The sequence below is a fragment of the Malurus melanocephalus genome, unplaced genomic scaffold, assembly GCF_030028575.1.
Source record: "Malurus melanocephalus ecotype Western Australia unplaced genomic scaffold, MMel_1.1 scaffold_17, whole genome shotgun sequence".
Classification (NCBI taxonomy): domain Eukaryota; kingdom Metazoa; phylum Chordata; class Aves; order Passeriformes; family Maluridae; genus Malurus; species Malurus melanocephalus.
The window spans coordinates 1,361,613-1,383,759 of record NW_026623249.1 but is presented as its reverse complement, the minus strand read 5'-3'; the positions used below and the strand labels follow the sequence as shown (position 1 = coordinate 1,383,759).

General features: G+C 49.0%; 1 protein-coding gene across 3 annotated transcripts; it reads right to left on the bottom strand.

The window, feature by feature from the left end:
* Nucleotides 1–207: 207 nt before the first annotated feature.
* On the bottom strand, nucleotides 208–20,915 carry TOM1 (target of myb1 membrane trafficking protein). 3 transcript variants are annotated; one of them, XM_057387228.1, is made up of 16 exons: nucleotides 20,787–20,915; nucleotides 13,539–13,623; nucleotides 11,719–11,797; nucleotides 11,405–11,554; nucleotides 11,159–11,293; nucleotides 10,775–10,921; nucleotides 9,699–9,815; nucleotides 9,117–9,250; nucleotides 8,449–8,482; nucleotides 7,806–7,914; nucleotides 6,751–6,871; nucleotides 4,301–4,376; nucleotides 3,829–3,906; nucleotides 2,076–2,135; nucleotides 1,698–1,734; nucleotides 208–1,607 (listed from the first exon to the last, which is right to left on the bottom strand). In XM_057387228.1, the coding sequence occupies exons 1-16, from the start codon at nucleotides 20,836–20,838 to the stop codon at nucleotides 1,459–1,461; spliced, it is 1,563 nt and encodes a 520-aa protein (XP_057243211.1). In that variant the 5' UTR covers nucleotides 20,839–20,915; the 3' UTR covers nucleotides 208–1,458. The 3 variants fall into 3 exon arrangements, with proteins under 3 accessions (XP_057243211.1, XP_057243218.1, XP_057243225.1); XM_057387235.1 differs by having other exon boundaries at nucleotides 3,829–3,891; nucleotides 20,787–20,914; XM_057387242.1 differs by lacking the exon at nucleotides 3,829–3,906 and having other exon boundaries at nucleotides 20,787–20,914.
* Nucleotides 20,916–22,147: the final 1,232 nt, after the last annotated feature.

The following is a 22,147-nucleotide window of genomic DNA, read 5'->3' as shown; positions in this document are numbered from 1 at the left end:
YCCCCATGAGACTGCAATAAAAAGCAGGGAGCACCTGCCTTGTCTCCCAGCTCCCTCAGCCCACATGCTGTTCTCCTCTCAGCACCAGCACCCTTGCCTTTTAATGGAGAGCAAACATGGCTGCGTGGTTTTATGCCTCTTCTCTCCACAGCGTTCTCCTGTCCCCATACCAGCACTGATAGGACATACCATATCTTCAAGGGAGGCTCAAGTCTTTGCTCCTTTAATGTGCAGTAAAAAAAAAGACAACTCTCCCACCCTCAACAAGAAATTCCACGAGCAGGAGCCCTGAGCTTGGCACCCTCCTCCCTGGCTTTCATGTACAACTGGGCAGACTGCGCGGATTGCTCTGAAAGGTTTTTCTCCCAGCATGCAGAGGAGCTCCTGGCTGCTGCAAGGCTGCTTTGCTGGCATGAGATGACTGATGTCTYGCTTCCCCTCTGTGCTCACCAGCTGAACAAGCTTCTGCAACAACAGCCATTCCCACTGGTGTAACAGTGCCAATGGAAGGGCCTCCTGCTTTTGAGGGATACAGGTCTGTGATCCTGGCACACACAGCCACCGTGAGGGAGTCTGCAGCATTGGCCTGGCTCGGACTCCCCACACCACGGCATGATGTGGTGGAAGGCATCAGTGGAAGTGAGTGAGGTAGGATCACATTGGGAGAAAAGTATGATAATGGAGAATTAAATTAACTGCAAATAGTTTGCTGAAGGCATATCCTACCCCATAGGAGACAGCCCCTTCAGCCTGGGGTACCACTTGCAGTGCCGTGTGCTGCCAAGGGCTTGGACGACTGACTGTCATGCAATGGAAACATCTGGGCTGTGGGTAGGATTCTGCATAAACTGATGAGGAAAGGGAGGCAAGGAAGAGGAAGAAAAGGGGTTGTGGGAAGGTGTTGCATAGCACAAGCACTTGTGCAAGAGATTAGAGCAACAGGGTCCCTCTACCACTAGTGTTCCTCCTTGGCCACCAGTAATGCTTCATATCCCTGTGCTTTCCAGGTTGACATCATTGGCAGGCAGAGGGCTGGAGACATATTCTAGTGGAGGGTGAGGAAAGAGGCAGGCAGGAATGATTTCAGCAGCAGACTGCAACCTCTCCTGTTTCTTGGGCAAGATTCTCTGACTATCTCACTGGAGACTAGGATGGGGGAGCTTCTTTGGGAGCTTCTCCTGCTTTGCCCACGCTGTACCAAAAAAAGAAAAGCCCATTGAACTCCCACATTCTCTAGCAGCTTTGAAACCCCCCTTCACAAGTCTATTGTATGATATCCCTAAATGCAACAAAGATTATCTGAAGTCTGAAAGCAGCTTAAAAATAAAAACAACTCAAAGGTAAAACAGGAAGAGAATGCAGGAAGGGGACAGAGTCCTTCCTCTGCTGGCCCGTGACTGGAGGCAAGCAATACAGCACACACAGCCTCTTGCTCCACAGCACACCAGTCCATAGCATTCACAAGGCAAACATAGCATCATCTTCCTTTGCTTGCTTCTGATGATGGCTGGCAGCAGGAGGGGCGACAGACATCCCTGCTGAGGAGCTGGACAAAGTGGGGAGGCTGTCTGCAACTTTCGCTCGTTCTTCTAGAAATTTGTCAAACTCTGAGGGCAAGAGAAGAGCAGAGCATTAGCAAAGTGGGAGGTTTGTGGAAGAGCCAAGGTTAAAGAAAAGGGTTGGCTGGCACATCTTACCTTCACTAGTGACACCTTTTGCATCCTCTGGTTCTCCCTAGAGAAGAAGGAGAAGGGTTAGAAGGAAGGTAGGTACAGGCATCTCACCGATGTGATTCTTTGCACATAGAGAGACAGGATAGTACTCCCCCCAGTTGCACAGTACAGACATGTTAGAGGGGCCCTGAGCCTCAGTTCATTAGCTATGCCTCCTGGAAGGCTAATTATACTGTTGTGGGATCCCAAAGTCTGTGTCCTTGGCTTTTCCTTCCCTGGTCCCTCCGAGCAGCCTGTGCCACACATTCAGCAATGCCAGCCCTGTTACACAGTGCCAGAAGTGCAGCCTTGCAGACAGCTCCAGCAGGATTGCTGGCACCAGGAAAGCAGCCCCTCACTTACCACATCAGTGGAGAGCCACTTTTCTATGTCTTCCATGAAATTGGCTTGAGGAACAGGTACCTGCGACAAAAAAAAGGGTGATGAGGCCAAGAAAATAGAGGATGTTCTAGTAAATCCACTATGCAAAAAGGAAGCCCAGCCCAGAAGGTCACCGTTTCATTCCACTATTCAGTCAGCTCAAGCCCATCCAAATCCAGCCAATGACACAACAAAGCTCTCCCAGCTACCAGTGCCATTGTTCACCTGCTTCCTCTGCCCCATCCATGCCCAGACACCCAGTTTCCAGGATACATGCCACTCAAAGCACCTGTGGTTTGGTGGCTGCCTTTGGGGTATTAAGACTGGACCAGACTTTGCTTTTTGGTGAGGACCCACTAGGTGGAAGATGGCTGCTTGTGTTAGGCAGCCAAAGAAGAAGAGATGTGCATTTCTCTACACCTCCTCCCTTCTACAAACCAGTGACAGTCTGATGTCGAAGTCTGCGATGCTGAAGATATCAGAAGTGCCACGTCTGGCATCACAATAAGATGGAAAGACACCCGCCAAGAAGTGATTCCCTGATAGGATATGGGAGCACAGCAGGATTTGACATCACACCAAACTACTGAAACTGACCCATCAATGAAAAAGTCATCTGCAATTAAAGTAAATTTTACTTCCAGTAGGAATGAGGCTAGCTCAGAACAAGTTACGTGACCTTGGTCAATTTAAACAGCAGAGAGACATATTCCAAGTGGACAGAGATAACCTTGAAACAAAGTCTGATTCAAAATCCCATATATTTTTTCCCAGTCATGAGTTCCTGAATAAAGCTGAGCGAGAAGCAGCCCTTGCTAGAGGCTCCCCAAGCAGAAGCGTGAGACAGTATTTGTGGGAAYTTATTTATTAGTATTCTAATATATATAGTTCCCTTGCCCTCAGGAAAACACCGAGACCAAGAAAAAGAGCAATACCCTCATACCAAAGATAGGCAGATTTCCCCAAACCAGGGAGCAAGTGTAGKTAGTTACCACAGATGGAGAAATGAGGATGGAAGAGGATGTGTGAGATTAGGGAAGTTTCGAAGCAAACTGGCTTTGCCTACCCAGAGAGGATCTCTTTGGGGTAGAAGTGCATTCAAGCCAACTGTACAGCATGTGGGGAAACTTCCTAGAGCAGATATCAGTCCAGGCACTGCCCATTACATGAAGACAGGCTAACAAGCTTCAGACCCAGAAGCTGTCAAAGCTCCTTCTCTCTGTGTGCCTGAGGGAATGTAATTGCAGGAATTCCTGCTGCCAAAAGACCAAATTCAGCTRCCTGAAAGCTTAATCACTAGCTACAGAAGGAGGCCTTCAACAGGGTGAAAGTCAGAATGTGTTTTCCTTCAAATGAGGCACCTCATGCTAAGGAGAGACTGCAAAGAGAATGAATGGCAGCAGCCACCCTTGTGATGCCACCAACTAGTGCCTCTGCCTCAGACACCCACCCCAAAACARGCCATCTTCTAGCTCAGAGTGGCAMGTGCTGTCTTGGCCTCAGAGCTCCTAGGATTTTTTTCTACCCAAATGCTTACTTGAGGAAGGACTGACATACTGCCTGCTTCCTTTCCAAACCTGGGCTCCACTACTGGCCCAGCCCAGGTTTGCTGTTTCAGTTAGCAGTATCTGCTGATGTCTGCTCTTCATCCTCATATGCTGTGCCACTGACACTTGTGTTTCAGCAGCCCCAGCCTCCTTCCTCCCTGTTGGTGCTCCACAACCTCAGATCTCACCATTCCTTGACGCATCATCCACTTTGTCAGCTGGGCTCCGTCATTAGAGGCACCAGACTCACCCTGGTGAGAGAGAATCTGTATTGCAGTGTGAGGGAGAGGGGAGGCAGTGGGTTTAGGGTGGGGGAAAGAATTCACAAATACTGGTGGCCTACTTCTCTGATTGCACAGAGAAGACAACTGGACTTGGTAATTTGCTGAAGAGGAATAAAARAACACATTTCCAGGTGGAAATTCCCCTGTACTTTTAGGGAGGACATTCTGTAACTGCCTGAGGCAGCCCCAGACTTTCCACAGCTCCTCACCTCAGGTGTTTAAAGAACAGGGTATATAGCTCAGGTAGGAAATGCAGGTTGATGGAGACTGGGAGTTATCATCACTTGACTTTTTCCAAAGTGACAGCACATTTACTGCCCTGGTGAGCCAGGATATTCCCATTCCTGGTGATGCACTAAACACTGTGGCCACTTACCGCTCCCGTGTTCTGCTGCCGGGCATCCAGGGCACCAGCGAGGCCTTTGGTGGCTTGGGGGTCTTCGTACTTTACCCTGGAAGCGTGGAGTGAGACAACACACAGGCTGATGAGACGCCTGAGAGTGAAGAGCAGGAACTCCTAAACATATAATTCAGTTCTTCTGACTGCACAGCTTTTCATTTCTTGTCATTCTGCTCCCAAGAGYTTTTAGAAAGGTATAAAAAGCCCATATTAAAGGTGTAGCCAACCACAGAGCAGACTAATCTACTCACTGCAACATCACTGTGGGATACAACAGGACAGCCCCAGCACAGTGACAGAAGGAGGACATGGACTGATGTGAAAACTAAGACACAGACTTAGAGAGCTAGGTGCATTAACCATGACACTTACCTTCCTTGGGGTGGAAAGAGAGAAAACTAACACAGACTAACTAAAATATTGCAGGTATTTTAGAAAGGATCTGAACAAAAAGCTCTGGCATACTTACCTGCCTTCACAGACAGAAACACAAACACAGCTCAAGACCATTTCTTTAACTGATACCACTCAAGAAGTGATGGTGGCAGAGACTCACTGGCCTATAGGTGAGACTGGATGATCAGAAGAACCTAGTGTTGCTTCCAGGTCTCCAAATGCACCATTACAGCAGCCTCTTTCCACACACAGACATGTCTCATCCATAATTTCTGTCATACCAATCCTGTGTCCCCTCTAGGCTGCCACCACACATGACAATGCCACACATCACCATTTGTTCCATGCTGAGCAGGGAAAATTGTCCATGCTAAGAGAATGAAGCCTTTCACAAAAACTCTGCACAAGTATCCTCTCCAGCTGCTCCCAGGCCCCATTCCACAGATCCAGCAGACCGTCAATTGGAGCTGTTTTTGTTGAGGGTCAGGGGCTTGGGCCACCGCTGCTCAAACTTCTCAAAGAAGTGCTCATCAGTGAAGGGGCCACTGTGGACAATAGCATCCAGGATGAAGTACAGCGCTGCTATCATGCCACAGATGAGGAAGAATGGCAGAAAAGGCTTGAAGTGCCTCAAGCACTGCCTCCCCGAGACGCACATGAAGAACAGGGGTCAGGAACAAACCCCAGAGGCTCTGCCAGCATGTCCTGTTCAGGAGCTGTAGGGCAGTGGGTCTGTTCAAGTGGAGAGAGATACTGAGAGCAGAGGCTAGTGAGTGAAATGTGAAGCCTGAGCCACTAGAGGTTACCTGGCAGGAGTGCAAGCGCAGGCAGATGAAGGGCAGTGAGGAATAAATAGAAGATRTCTTGCTATTTGTGCAGAGATCATAAGCCTCAGCCTGTTAAAGACTGTGCCACAGCAGAGAGGATACAATTCCACCTCTGTCCAGATCTCCCCCAGCCTCCAGAACTAAGCACATTCCAGTGGCTCAGGTTTCAGTCCCAGATGGGGTGCTGTTGGTACAACTGTTTTTGTGCTCGACAGCCTCTGTCCTCAGGCAGCACAACCCACAGTAAAAACTGTGGGGAAACCCAGGGACAGAACATATGAAGTCACATGTAGGCCACGGGTTTCCCCACCACGTTTACCAGAAACAGTCTGAGGCAGAGGAACGGAGGGAGACATCCTTAAGAGACCTTAACCTAAGAGACCTTAACTTGCCACTGCCCAGCTGCTGCCAGAACAAGGCACTCCAGTGGCTGCAGGAGTGCAGGAGCACAGGTCTTGGAGGGCTGGAGGCAGTGATATGYCTGTGGGCTCTACTGCTTGGTACCCAATGGAGAGCAGGGAATGGCTCTGATAGGCAAAGCAGCGTGAGATCAACCAGTCTGTCAAACCCAGGGTATCTGGTCAGCACAGCTCTTGTCACCTCCTCCAGAACAAGGATTCAGGAATCCAGTCTGCAGTGGAGAAGACCTCTTAGTTTAGTCAGTATTGTGGAGACCCAGCTTTTAGTGCTTTACACCAGGAGGTCTCAAACACACCATGGAGGGAGGAAGAAACATCAGTCCCACTTGCCAACAGGGAAACTGAGGCACAGAACAGTGCCYTCTTGCAAACTACAGCTGACTGAACTTTCTGCAGCTCAATACTCTGTTACGTGGAATCAGCACTCAGCAATTCCCAAATTTAACATCACCCCAGTCAGGGAACATGAGTTCAGAGACAGACAAGAAAACTGAGACAAGTCCTGCTTCCACAGCTCCATCCCCAGAACACACAGTACCACAATGCAGGGACCAATTCCTTCTCCCCATACCCAGGAAGACTCTTTGAAGAGATGACGACAGCAAGAAAGCAGCCTGGGAATACAGAGCTCATCCTACAAACACTGTGTATCTGAAGAGTGCATTTCTGTTGCATCCTACYGTCTCCCAGGAACTGCTGCTGGCTGGGGTCATGGCCCCATTTGCCCTGATCCTTCGTCCTTTGCAAGAAGCCAGGATAGGACAGAGTGGGCTGCTCCACTCACCCTCTGCGCTGCTCAGCCAGCGAGCTGCCACGGGTCAGAGCAAACATGTCAAAGTCCTCTTCCAGCTTGCCAGAAGTGTCAAGGGAGTGCAGCCCCGCACTTACACTGCTCGAGCCCAGGTCTGTGGGAGAGAGAGCAGGGTGAGCAGGCAGCACAGAACAGGACATGGAGGGCTGTGGGCTTGGAGAGTGCTGGATGGAAAATTATCATCAAAACAGGCTAAAGTGCTCTAGGCTTACTCRTCCATCCTGCTCCTCAGCTGCAGCACAATCAATATGTGTGTGCAGTGTCGTGGGTGAAGTAACAGAAGCAGTTTCTTTGCCTATGCAGTAGATATTTTTGGCTCTGTTTCAGACAGAAGCAGCAGCATCAATTTACTGATGCTGAAGGCTAGATGTTCCTGACCATCTTACAAAAATCTGGAGGGAACTGTTCCTTAACCTGTGGAAAAGAATAACCTGTGCTTCTGGGCAAGCACCTCTGAGACAAATGAGTAGATTTTCATGACTCAGGCATCATTTGAAAAAAACTGGACTTGAAAAACATCTCAACTGGTTTGTCTGTAGAAAGTCTTGCCAATTTTCTGCAACAGCATCCAGGCAGTGCTGTGTAGGCTCTTGGTATGTCTTGAAGAAACGCAGGATCCCTCAGGCTTTTTGAGTAAACAACCTGCCAAATCCTGGATCATGAGCCTGAGATGTCCATGGCTGCCTTTGTAGCATAGCTTCAGCTGCTCTGCTTCTCCCAGACCTCAGGGAGCAACTTTATCCTTGGTCCTGCTGGAAGGCCAGGTCCTTAGCCACAGACTAATGCTGAGGTCCTTCTTAAGCCATGGCCACCTCCTGCACAGTGCGAGGTGAGGTTGCCAAGACATATGCTTCAGTGTCTTGGGGCATACATGAGTTTCTTCATGAGTTTATTAGTTGAAAACACATGACATTTCTCCAGGTTTCTCTATGGATCTTACTAAATAATTCTGGGAGGTGATTCAAGGGCAGGAAAGGATTTTCAAAGCACAGAAGAAAGACTGAGGGGAAAACAACATGGCAACATACTCATTCCAGCCAGCTGAGAGGAAAGGTTGCTGGTGACTTCAGGCTGTTTCAATGCAGAAGGAGCACTGGGTCCCAGGTCAGTCAAGCTGTTCTCTGCCTCATTTGGTGCCTTTGGAGGAAGAAGAAAGAAGATGGTGGAGAGTTTCTGAAGCTTAGATACCCTGACCCTACAATCCTAGCTAATTGATACTATAGAGTAATGCCCTTTGGCACCCATTGAAAGATATCAGCTGTGGAGAGGGAGAAGAGGGACAGTGATCAGAAAACTGGCTGGAAATAGTGTCCCAGGGCAGGGTATGTCTGGGTAGCCAGCCTCCCAGCTCTGCTGGGTGTCAGTAAATGGGTACATGCTGGTTTAAGGACAGGGCAGTGCTCAGAGAAGGCTCATATGGGAATTGGTGCTCTCAGCATTCAATATGGGAAAATCATAACTGCTGCTGCTCTGCTCTTGTTCTTTGGGCAGGGTGGGAGAGGTTTCCAGTGGGAGCTGGAGTGTACCAGGTGTATGGTGCAGTTTGGCTGGCACAGCAAAGCCCACCATTTCTAAGTGGGGCTGACTGAACCTCTCTCCCAGTCAGCAGGGCACTGCTGAACCTGCAGGATGCAAACCAAGCCACACAGAGGGGCAATTGCTCCAAGTTACCTTAACAGGCTGTCCTGTCCGCAGTCGCTCAAACCTGCAAGAAAGATGACAGGATGCATTTCAGTAGTGTGGGCTTACTCACCCACAGCCCAAGAGATTTCTTATAAGACTTGGTACAGTCTGCACTTTCCTATCCATTAGTAAAGCGAAACCATGGCTCAGAGTCCAATTTGCCCTCAAGACACCATAACAAGCCCCACAGAGTTGATGACTCCTGAGAGGTGGTAACTCCACAGTTACTCCTAACCAAAATGGTTTAAACACAGCACTCCATACAGAGATGGGCCTTGAACTCCCCCAGACTTCATCCCAGCTAAGAGATGTGTTTGTTGAAATAGAAAGTAAAATAAAGGGGTGCTGATCCCACCAGGGCAATTTCTGTCCCCAGAAACCCCATCTGCCCCAGAGCGAGAAAACCAGCTCTTTCCATGCAGTTTTCTTCTTCTTCTGGGCTATGCCACAGGGACATCTTTATATCCCATCAGAAACTTTCATAGCAGTTTTGAAGGTTCAAGGATTAGACAGTAAAAAGTGAGAATAGGCTTTATTCTCATAGTTGGATGATACTGATAAGTCTTGAGTATTATACTCATGGGCAGAACAAAAGGGTGTGAGGGGCAGCCTTCAGGAGCAGTAAATTCTTGCTGCAGAACAGAGAAGAGAGGCACCTTTCATAGCGCAGAAACACATTATTGAGGTTGTCGTTGATGAGGAGCAGCTCCTCAGTGAGTTGCTCATGGAGGACACRGGGAATCAGCTCCAGGACACGCTGCTGCATGGCTCTGCATGTCCGATTCAGCTCCTGTTCAAAGCAGGGGAAGTTACCACAAAGGTCACTCTACAGCTGAGCACAAATTTGGAAGTCTGACTGGAACAGACAGACCCCAGAGGCTACTGGGATCTATCAGGAACTGTTGATGGGCAACAAATATTGGTGTGAGAAGTAAATTGAGTCTGAGCTTTACATGGAGTAATTATATGCTTTTTGTGTAACACATCACCCAGAAAGAAAGGCCGTTGGGGAATACAAGTTCCCGTGTTAGATGATTCCAGCATCACCAGGGCAATTTCCATCTGCCATTAAAACTCCATCTTCCCTGTGTCTTCCTGACTCCTTCAGTCCCTGATAAGGCCCACACTAAACTGCCCWGTTGTTCCCCACACCTGGCACATACCATGCCTCAATCTATGGAGYCATTGCTAAATTGTGCAGCATGTGCCAGCCCTCCACCCTGCCCAGCGCTTCTTACTTGCAGCAGCTCCAGGTCAGAAGGCTCAGCCTGAGCTGGCACCAGCTCTGTCAACATCTCCGACATAACTTTTGTGTTCCCATTCACCACTTCCAGCTCACTGCACAGCTTGCYGACCTGCAAAAGCAAAGTGAAGTGACAGCTCCACCAGGGAAGGCTGGGGACATGGCKGAAGTAGCTCTGAATGACAGGGAATGGCACCACGTGTGCATGCATGTTCACAGAGCTCGAGGGAACACCGGGGTGTTCATTTTTCACCACTCAGTTTAGCTCTCAGGAGCTCCCAGCAGGCAACCCCTCCATTACTTACCATCAAGTTCATTTGCTGGTAACAGATGCCAGGCACTCACCTGGGATCTTTGGCCACTAGCCTAGCCTTGATTTTTCATATCAGCTCAAGCTGCTGTTATGATTCAAATCTCCTCAACTAACAGCTCTCATGTGGTAGCCATTTAAATAGTTTCATTTCCAAAGTGGTCTAACAGGGGGGAACAATTAATTCCCATTCAACAGGAGAGTGACAGCTAAGAGTGCAGTTAGAGCTTTATTCCTCTGATGTACAAAGCTGCTAATGAGGCCTTTAGAATAGCTTCTACCCTTTGTTCTGCAAGGGAATGCAAAACACCGACARCTGGGGGTCTGGTGCTGAACACGGTGTAATATGAAGTCAGGGTGAGAAAAGAGAAAAGAGAATAAGAAAACAAGTGAGGAAGCTCTAGCCTTTGGAAACCACATAGCCAGGCAGGGTTGATAAAAAATAAGCAGTGCGGCAAGATAAAGATGATAAGGAGGCATCATGTCTCAGTTCCCCACTACCCTATAGCCAGAACAACTTCCCTCTACCTGCAAGCAGCCTTGTCTTTCTTAGGAAAACATAATTACTCCATGGTTGTGGTATCCCAGTTCATCACTGAGCACATTGGAGCTCTGGGGAGCTCTCAAAGGACTATGCTTTAGAGGAACAGCTCCTTGAAGAAAGAGGCTGGGGCAGGACCAGGAACAGTGTTTGTTAAATAGCCTCAAACATCGAGGCTGACAAAAAGTTAGCAACATCCTGGGATTTGCGTCCAACTCACCTGCTCTGGTGTGGGGGTGATGGGCCCATAGCTGGATGTACCTTTCCCAGTGGACAGAGTGACAGGGTGGAGGATGGACTCCATCTGCTGAGGGGAGTTGACTGCAGGTGAGTTCTGTCCAGATTGAGAGTTGGAGCTATACACAGTCTACAGACAGAAGTGGATAAAGTGACAGAGAGATGTTAGACACTCACACTTGACAGGGCAGTGCAACTAGAGGACAAATATTGATGGCAACTCCCCATCTGCTTTCAACAGCTCTTGGCTGTMCTGGAGCTTCTCACCCCCAAAAACTCTCTAAACGCAAGACAGAGTTCCTGAAATCCCCTCTTGCTCCAGAATGGCAGCTGCCCAACATTATTCTCTTCAGCAATACTCCCATACCCTCTGTGGTGTGTGGATGGGTGACAGCATGTCCAGATCAGTCATGGGGAACTCCAGGCCCTTCCGTCTCAGGTCTTCATAGACAGCAACAACGCCAGTCAAGTCCGGAGAGCTGCGGAAGGCATCTGCCCAGGACTAGGGAGAAGGAGACAGTACAGCCCATCACCTTGTACAACAGCCTTCAGCACAACACCTCAAGACACACACTCTCTGGACTGGTGCAGATGCTCACACTTCTTGGCTCACCTGGATGAGGGTCAGCACCTTGTCATGCACTATGGCAGGTGGATTGTTCTTTGGCAGGATTGTTCTCACCAGGACACCTTCTACAAAGTCCTGGCTGGACACAAGGACGTGGAAGCGATGGCCGCAGTTCTTGACGCAGGTCTCCAGGACCTTCAAAGGCAATGAAGCATTAGCTGTAGYCTTCTCTGCCCACATGTGTTAGCCTTGTTGGCTTTAGGTGCRTGTGTCTGTTCAGCATGAGTGCCAAAACTTGTGTTCAGCACCAGCTTTACAGCAGGGTATCACAGAACAGAGAGAGGGCCCTGACCACTCACCGTCAAAGCCAGCATAACTTCATGGAAGTTCTTATTCCCTACAATTCTCTTCTTAATGGCTCGGAAGGCATCTTTTGGCCTGAAGGAGAAATAAGATCAAGAAAGATCATCAGAAGGTTGAGGCAAGGCAAAACAGACACTGGTTCTGGATGCCTCATACTCCATGGGTGTCCCTCCTCACCATGTTTTCAGGATGGCTTGAAGCAGTGACTGGTAAAGCAGCTTCTACCTGCGGTTCTGCAAGAGAAGTGGGGTTGGCTAATCATAATTTAGGTTGGAAAAAATCCTTTAAGGTCATCGAGTCCAACCATAAACCTAACAACACTGTGAAGTCCATCACTAAATCATGTCCCTGAGTGCTGTTACTGAAGTTGGAGGCCTTTGTGCTGACATCTGCAACAGCTCAAGGTGTTCAGGACACAACAGAGTAAAAACTATGCTAGAAACACACCACTTGGGGTAGAGCAAAATCCCTTGGCAGAGAGACTGAAGAGGAAGAGATCACAGAAAAGCTTGGCATGGGTTGGAGACAGGAAGGAGAGAGCGAGCTGTGGCAGCTCCTGTGTTGCTCARAGAGGAGCTGTTTAACATTTTGCTGGAGAGAAGGAGGCTCAAAAGCTGCAGGAGAGTTTCAGTAGCAAAATCTTGCCTATATTGCAGGTGGCTAAGGGAGCAACAGCATAGCAGGGCCTCATTAACCATTCTCAGAGGGGAGAAACACCATGAGGTCAGACCATTGTGGTCTTAAGAGGGCATAAATAGATCAACTTGTTCTAGCAGAGCACAGGAAGCTGAGCTGGAAGAGCAGCAATGCTGGARGAGAAAAGTGAGGTGGAGACACTGAGGCAATGAGGAGTGTATTGGCCTGTGGGGCAGCATGGTGTCAATGGATGGGCATTAGCAGGACAATGGGAGAGCCTGTCCAACTATGTTATCAGGTGCCCAGACCTGAAACAAATGGCCGCAGTTCAGGACTGAGAACTGCAGACAGAGACAGATGTGTTTGCACTGTGGGGCTAGCAGAAAAGGAGGGGTGACAGATCTTTAGGTAGAGATGTGTGACTTTGTTTCCATACACCTATGAAGCTGAAAACTGGGTTTGCTAATCCTCTGTTAGCATCACTGTAGGGTAGGACAGCAGGAGTGAAACCTGCATGTTTCATTCCATGTAGCACCTCCTTTTTTACATGCTGCTCTTGACATCTCCACTGTGAGAAGGAGCATTCTCCCTTGAATTCACTGGCAAATCCCCAGATCCAGAGTTAACAAGTCTGGCAGATTTATGAATATCTCTCTGCAGGGAGAGGGAGACAAGTGCTCCCCCACCCACTTTGTGTGTGTTTGAGTGATTGTACATGAAAATACCTGAGAASCAAACCCACGAAAGACTGGCACAGTGAAAAGACTGAGCAGCGGCCTGAGATTTTCCCCTCTCCTCAGCCACCAGCCTTTAGATTTTTTACATTCCCGGAGGAGAGAAAGAGAAGGGTAGGAACGGGGAATAAATCAAAGTAGAAGAAATGCAAATATGCCTTTTGGAGATGGGAAGCAGCCTGGCTTGAACAGAGGGTTGTCTGGGGACCCTGAAGGCCTGTTTGAATGGCTCCTAGTGCTCACCAAGATAATAGAAAAGCACCTAATAAATGCTCTGACAGCTTTGCTATTTCTCCAGGTCTCCTAGCAGAGTCTTGTCTCAGGGATTGCTGGGAAGCCTAGCTCATTACCTCAGCCAATGCATGCTAGCACTGCAGCCTAGGGATGAAGTGTTATAGGAGTACAGGGACCTGCCACAGAACATGGACCCTTGCCAGCTCCCTTACCCTTCTTCAGTCTCATTAATGATGTCACAGATCTCCATGTTGAGAGCCCAGTCCTCACTCCGCAGAGATCCATCAGTAGCTCTCTCTGGAAAAAAGAAACCAAGACAGGGTTAAGAGAAGCCCTGGCACTCTCATGGGTTGATGTTTGCTCTTACAAGACCCCAGCTCCCAGGCTGTTCATCCCTGGCTGCCAGTACAACATGCAAGGAGGCAAATCCATCTGCCAATTCCGGGTCACCAAGTGCTCCCCACTAGGTGTCACCACAGCAGAGCACATGGCTGGGATGGTGGGTACCCAACTTCGCCCATGTCCCAGACACACAAATACACTCTGTGTGATCTCTGGTGTGTCGCACACAAAGGGAAGGGCCTCACCATGACTTCAGCTCCACAGCTGGGGAAAAGGGGGCTTATTTGCTTTGTTACTGCAAGGCCAGAAGCTGTGAGTTTGGGCCACTCCCCCTGACATGGATCTAATGCCAACAGCACCAATTCTTGGTTTGTACCACATAAGGAAACAAAATAATCATCCCCTCCCCTTTTTTTTTTTTTTTTTTTTTTTTTTTTTTTTTTTTTTTTTTTTTTTTTTTTTTTTTGTATACCAGATTTATAAAAACAAACAAGCAAACATAGACAACCAAAGAAGGGCTTTCTCTTGTTTAACATTTACACCTCTCTCCTGAACTTCTGGCCTCTAGGGAGTGTGGGCATAAGCAAACTGCAGGCTGAAGTCAAAGCAATATTGTTTAAGCTTTGATTGTGTCTGCTTTAATTAGGAATTCCTCAGTCAGCCTTGATGTTATTTATTCAAGGCTGAGATTTGGGAAATAAGCAGCTATTACTGAGAGCACCAATGTCTCCACCCTGTAATCATCCCTGTCTCAGTCCTAGCCACACCACTGACTGATGCCTTCAGGGACACCACCAGTAGCTGGGGGAAACAGAACTGCCAGCGGGCCAGCAGGACCCAGGCATTCTCAAGACCACAGAGAAGCAGAGATGCAGCAAATGGCAAGCAGAGGACAAGAACCATCCTTTCCAGCTCTCTCATCGAAACACTTGATTTAGCACTAGGGCAAGAGAATTAAAACTGGCCAGACCAGTTTAGCACTKACCAATGCTATTTGGGAGAGCTCAGTACCAGCAAAGTACTTACAGAAGTGCCTGCCTTTTCAAAACTGCTGTCACTGCAAAATCTGGGGCTGTCCCTTGCTGCTGTGGGTTCTCTACCCCTTTTGAGAGGTCTTTCCTCGGCAGAGCTGCCTTTTTCTACTTTTGACCCAGCAGCTAATGATCCCTGTGTGGGAATGAAATTAAATGCCCATTCACACAGTAATGGGATAAGGCCATCCCACAGGAAGACTTTTTAACTCCTGCCTGGGTAAGCACATCCATCATATCCTGTTAAGGGTCAATCATAGAGCTATTCACACCACTGTACATTGCGGCCTCTTATACACGTGTCCCTCCCACAGACTGCACACCTCAGTGTGAAGCTATCTGCATCTTATCACAATCCAGCCACCACCTTTTCTGTTGGCTACACAATGTATTGATTACACAGTGATTATGCTGATGACATTGTGGCCACAGCCAGATGGAAGAGGGCAGACAAAGGAAAGAGAGTGGCAGAATGTTCTTGATGCTATTCCACCTTTCTGAAGGTCTGGCTACTACYGAAATAACCTTAAGGCTCCTTGATTCAGGTAAACTTTTGTCACTTTGTATATTAACTTTACASAGGAATCCTGATCTCTGGCAGATCCAAGCTTCCTCAGCGAGGCATAGGAGAAGGCATTGCACTGGGTGTTGTGGTGGAGAATACATCCAGGGCAATGGGCATGTCTGGTGCATCAGGGCATGTACCWGTCAGTGGGGGAAAATGCTTTCCATTGGGGCTCCTTTGGGATCTCAGTACAATATCAGAGTAACAGGTTTCTTACTGCCCTGGGACACCAGCATTGCCAGCAGGCTGGAGCTTAGGTCAGTCTGATGGATTTGGCTTACATGGTCACAAAGCCACCCCTCACTTGCACTCTCCTCTGGGATCCTCTGCTCATGACACATCATAGTTTGAACAAGCCAGAAGTTTCCCTGCACTGTTTGCTGCCACTGGCAATGAATCACACAAATCCATTACACAGGGATTGTTGCTCTGCTGAAAGGGAAGTCTACATCCACTTTTCTCACTGCACATGGAAGGAAAAAAMCACAACTCAGGAACAGGGCTGAGCCTGCTTGGAAGCCCTGAGCTACAGAAGAAACCAAGGACAAAATAAAACCTGCGTTTAACCATCAATACTTGCTGTTCTAATCTCCCCAACCTTCCTTTGCATTGCACACAAACACGAATTGAATCTGCARACACCTCTCCCTTGCTTCCCAATGTTTGGTGGCACTCTGTAACCTGCTCCCCACCACTCCTTTCCCTCCAAATGCACCAATCCTGCCAAGGTCAAGCAGGAGGTTTGCTTTTCAGAGAGGAATGCAAATAAACCATGCGTGCTCTTTCACCAGGCCGGCCACTTAGGGGAAAACTGGGCTTCCTCAGGAGTGACACACCCTGCCTTGCTGTTACCCCACAACACGGTGGTCATCCTGCTACTGTCACCCCAGTTCACACACTCATCAAGGAAGAGCTGCAGGAGAGCAGCATAAACTGACATAAACTCAACAGGCTCGTAAAATGCAAARCTGGAAGAGCAGTATTAAGCATATGGAAAACAGGAATGTGACCCTGAGGCCATTCCAAGGACAAAGTACTTGAATTTACCCAGTACAAATTAGGGCCTGGCATTGGGAGAGCTGGAGCTAATGCCCTTCTAATCCTCCTTGCTCTCTTCCARGCTATAAGGGACTGTCCAAGCCTAGTAAGATATGGAGTTTTTTTCCAAAATACCAAACTTTACCCTTTTGTAAAGCCTGCAGAAGGGAAGGAAACAAAGTCTAATTCATTAGTCACATGAAGGATCAGGGTGCCTGGCCCCATTTCATGAGCTGTAATTAGCACATGAGCTGTCTGCTCCGCATGAAATCTGAGCCCAGGATGGCTGGGGACAGCGACAAGTCCCTAAAAAGAGTGAGCAGAGGAGGCAGGACATTGCCACACGCCCAGCATTGTGCCTGGTGGGACTCATCATATTCATCTACTTCTGCATGTCAAAGCTGAGCCTGACCTGCAGCAGAGAATTCCCCTGGCAGAGGTTATCGTGAGCCTGCAAATGCTATCCCACTCCAAGCCCCAAACCAACTGGCTGCTGAATGTACAGGAGGCCCTTCATGGGGTTGCTCCAAAGCCACATCATTTTGGCAGCCAGTCCGGCTCCCCGGCTGTCACAGCATGGGGGTTTGTCTGATTCCAGTCTGCTGCCTCACAAATTGCTCAGAAGGACCCAGAACCACTGAGRACTGTGGTACAGGTTGAGCCAGAGCATTGGCTCTTTTCCTGCATAGCTTTTGATGCACTCCTCATGACTGCAAGTAGGTGATAAAAGTTATTTGGAGCCATGAGATAATGAAGAACTCCGAGCTTGGCATAACTGGCACAAAGGAACTGTATGTTGCTTTGTGCTATGAGCACATTTCACAACTTTGCTTCTTTTCAGGTTTATTGTCTCTGCCCTGGTGGCAGGGGAGACCTCAGTGTGGGGCTGGGGATCTCACTCAGCTATCCCTGCAGCAGCACATCAGCACTGCAGTCAGTAGTGCAACAGGAAAGTACAGGAACCAAGGACAGAAGACACTGTGCAGGCTCCTGCTCATAACCAGCCAGACATTGTTCAGAAACCCTTTGCCCATGCTCTGCCCCTCCTTCAAGTGAAGCCCTCAAACAGTGCTCCCTGCAGTGCTTCTTGCTGGCTCTAAGTTCCTCAGCAAAGCATCAAGCACCTTCTCAACATTTCAACAGGAGTTTCAGGGCACCAGCATTTCATTGCATGAGACAACTCAGGTTCAGCAGAAAGCAGTGCAAGAGTCCTTTCTCCCAACCTCCTTCAGTTTGCAAACTCCCAGGCCCAAATCAGCAACCTGTACAAACCTCATGCTTTTACTACCCTTGAGGGAACTTCAGCAACAGCTCTGTCAGGACTTCACCATTTAGCTGTATCCATCCCCCAAAGCCTGTGAGGACAATATACTTTCTAGAGAGACCAGAGATACGGCTCCAAACCTAATTCCAGGATGGTGATGGACACAGACTGTGCTGACATAGTGCTGTGGGTATTAGTGTCTCTGAATTCCTGCTCCTTCCCTGTGAATTAGCTCAAATTCTCAGAGATCAAGTGACTCTTCAACTGCTACCTTTGCCGCTTTTCCTCCAGACAGAGCAGGCACAGAAGACAAAGCAATGCCTTTTCAAGAAGCACAATCTTGCAGGGAYCCACAGAGCCAAGAGAGAGGTTCAGGAGTACCTGCAAGGTGGGATCTAACAGGTTGTGGGGATTTTTCTKGCATGTTGTCTTGTATCTGCCCCTCTTCCACACCAAGGAGCCTTTCTTACTTGCTCCCTCTTTACAGTCTCAACTCTTCCTGGTCCTCATGCTTAAAATAACCCTCAACCATAAAAAATCTGTGTCATCTCTGTGCGACACTGTTGCTTCTCTCCCTTGCCTGCTCTCACTCACTGAAATAACCTGCCTCTATCCCTTCTGGTATTGCTATAATTACTAGTTATTTTAGACTTCAGGRTGAAGAGAAAACATTGGTGGTTTTGTCTCCATTCTCTCACTCAGAGAATTCAGTTCCTTGAAATTAGATTTTCCATTTTGAAAATGGGAAAAAGCTCCTCTTAGCTCCTAGATGGAGGTTGCAGTGGATTTCCCTTTTGAGACGGAATCTGAACCTCAGTGCTTTATAACTCATTGGAATTTTTCCCACCAGTGTTCAAAAACCCCATCACACAACAAATACCAAAAAACCCAAACAAGTCTGTATTCCTCTTACTTGGGAAGAGACATCACAGTGCAAAACCAGAACAGAGGCATCTTTTGTGACTAAATCTCAGAACTCTGATTAAGAAACTAGAAAACCGACTCCTCTGCAACTGACTCATTCTGTGACAGATCAGAGATTATCTCAGCATTGCATTCCTAGTCAGCAAAACAAACGGGTCTTACTAGATTAACATTAATGAAGGAATTTGAGAACGCTGCTGCAGTGTGCCACGGAGGATTTTTTTTTTACTTAGCCTTCATCTAAAGCTATTTTAGTCTTCATAAGCTATATCAAGCATACATGACTTTGCCCAAATAATTTACAAGGACACAGCATTATCTTTCTGCAGACATCCCAGAGCAGCAGCACTGTGCAGGCTGGGTGATCAGGCTCATGGGCTGGACACACAGCTGCCACGGACCTACCAAACAAGTTTGGGGAAATCGTGTCYGCGTCCCAAATTAAGCAGGGAAGATAGCATTTATCCATGTCCCCAGGATGTTGATAGACAATGTTCAAAAGGAGAAAATATTAATATTTTCAGTCTCCAGCCCTTTCAAATTCCTCCACACTGAGTTCCTTTCTCATACGCTGTAATTCCTCCACACCTTTGGGCTCCCATAACCCAAATCAACCCCAGCCACTAAAACCTCCCTATCACATCTTTGCTACTAAAGCATTTCAATTCTTCTCTGAGAACACCTTTGAAATACCTTTTCTTCCCCTCTTCTTTGTTGTTGGTTTGTTGTTTGGGAATCCCTTATTTAAYTGAAGCAAAGCCTAGAGGGAACCCACTTACAATCTGGTTACTATACTGACCAGAAGTACTGTGAGGCAAACTTCAGATTGCCTCTACCCAAACACAAGGACCTATCTGATACCCTCACTAAGAGAACAAAGAGCATTCATTTGGGAAAGGAACATGTGATTAAACATGTGATGTTCTTCTGGGGGTATGTTGAAGATTATCTGAAGGATTTTGATAACAGAAAATTAATCATTTTCTGATGATCCTTTCCCCACCTGGCTGTAATGTGTCTCACCTATCTGTCCCAATACCAGAGTGGCATACTGTAGTGCCCTGACACACTTTGGGACAGTGTTAGGGTAGCTTTCAAAATGATTATAATAAAAGCATTACTTAAAGCAGCTGCTTGCTCCCTTTCCACCCCAGACACAGCCACTTATTCACCCATGCAAGAACATMAAAAAAACTGAATGTGGAACCTTGATGTTCATAGAAAAGATGTGACAAGTGGCAAACAGCAAGAGTGAAAAAGTGCATAAACTTACACGTGGACAGTTTAAATGGGCATAAACTTTCAAGTACAACTTGAAGGCCTTTAGGCAATACAACATAGCAACAGTCTTCATTGTAAGCATTTTAAGAACTGCATCCCTGTTTTGACACCAGGGTGGCTGTTGGCAGTCTTGTTCTCTCTCACTGCAGCATCTCTGCTCCACTTTCTCAGACTACAKCCTTCTCCCATGTTGCCCAAGCTGCCCTAAGCACAGGGACTGTAGGACACCACGGGCCCGTGGGGCTGCCAGCTCACAGGGTGCTGTGCATTGCTGGAGCCGGTGCTCAGCGCTGTAGGCGAATTTGTGCTGCAGAAGCCAGGGCAAGGCCCTGCCAGGTGCCACTTGTCCCACAGCTCAGTGCGAGGAGGCTCAGGGTGCGCAACCATCCCCAGCTGCCCAGGATGYGAGTCCTTCGGGTGGGGTACATCGGTCGGACTGGGCAAGCTGTGTGCCCCAGGGCCAGCCCAGCCTGAAGGTGCTGTCCCCACAGCCCCGGTGTCCCGMTGTCCCTGCAGCCTTCACTGTTCCACGGCCACCCCTCGTGTCACTGCAGGTCACGAGCACCGYTCCCACCTGCACGCGACAGGATGCCCTGGCTGGAGCCCAGCCAATCAGCAGCTCCCGCGGAGCCCCCCGCGCGGAAGAGGCGCGGGCGGGAATGGCCCCGAGCCAATCACGGAGCTCGGCTGTGCCGGGGGGCGTGGCGCAGACCACCGACCTGCGGCCCCTTTAAGTGAGCAAACTTCACCTCGCCCCCTCGAGACCCCCTCGCGCCCCGATTGGCTGGCGGGTCCCCGACGRAGCCGCCTCGGGTTGCGTGTTCGCTATTGGCCAGCAGCACCCGTCAGTCAGAGCGGAACTATTTTCTGATTGGTCAGCGCGCTGTTGGTCCCGCCGCGGAGGCGGGGGCCACCGCTTTCCCGAGGAAGGGTCCGGCGGGCGCCCCCAGGGGCGCGGGGCCGTGAGGGGGAGCGGGGCGCGGGGAGAGTCGGGGGGCGCGGGCGCGGCTCTCACCGATGCGCTGTCCCACGGGGGAGCTGAAGGGGTTCCCCAGCAGAAAGTCCATCGCCGCCGCCGCCGCGCCGAGATCAGCTGACGCCGCCGCCGCTCACGTGATCCGCGCGCCGGCCGGGGCGGACCCCGCCGGGCCCCGCTGTGACGCCACCGGCCGCCGCCCGGACCGGCCCCGCCTGCCACCGGCTGAGCGAGGCGCGGAGCGGCGGCGGTTGCCGGGGGAGGGCGGTGTGGCAGCCGGCTGGCCCCTGGTCCTGCTGACCCTTAGTCCCCGCCCGCRGGAGCCGAGAAGCTCCCGCCGCCGACAGCCTCCGCCGCTTGCTGCAACCACTCTGAACTCGTGCAGAACACCCGCGAGCCTGAACGGTGCCCAAATCGTGGAAAGCCTGTGGCGATAGGTTTTTAGTTTTCCGTAGCCCGGTGTGGAAGTGTATTCGTAGGTATTAGGAAGAAATTGTTTACTGTGAAGGAGGAGAGGCACCGGGTCTGTACTGTTGCCGAGAGTTGTGGATGCCCCATCCTTGGAAGTGTTCCAGATCAGGTTGGATGGGGTCTTTGAGCAAACTTCTTTTTGTGGAAGGTGTTCCTGTCTGTGGCAGGAGTATTGGATCTAAATGATATTTAAGGTCCCTTCCAATCCAAACTATCCTGAATCTGCACAGGGTAGTTGGTAAAGGCACCACATTCTGTGACATGCTCTCGGCTTGCCCTGCCCAAGCCGAGGCTGCAATCAACCAACACCCATACCCGGAAAATGGGGACATGCTAATAACCAGCACAAATCCCGCTCCAACACTGCCACGCCTGACATCCTGCAGAACACGTTTGAGTTCTGTATATTGGTATCACCTGAACGCCACAAACCTGAACTGAAGTGAGGCAGCAGGGAAGACAAATGCCCTGGATGTTATCTGCAGTGCTTCATGGTACATCTCCCTTCTGGGAGGTCTCACACGCTCCGGAGCCTGAGCGATTTAGGTGACCTGTGCTGATGGAAACAGTACAGCATGCCTGCCAACTGAGSGAGTTTAGCAAGGCTTGGATTGGATGTGTTTTGCTGAGAACACTAAATACAAGTAACAACAACAGCTGCMGAAAACAGCACATGCCAGAAATGAACGACAATACTCAGAAGTTAAAAAAAAAATTATATTGTAAGTACAGTACAAAAAAGTCTGTGTATAATTGTAATGTAATCTGGACCAAACAGCAAAGAAATAACAAAAATATAAAAACTTCTAAGTCTTGACAAAGTTTTCCCTATAGTACCAAATACCACAAGATACAGATTATACAAAGTGTACAAATTTTAATAAAAATACAACAGGGTTGTGTGTGTTTTTCACTCTTCAAGAGTTTTC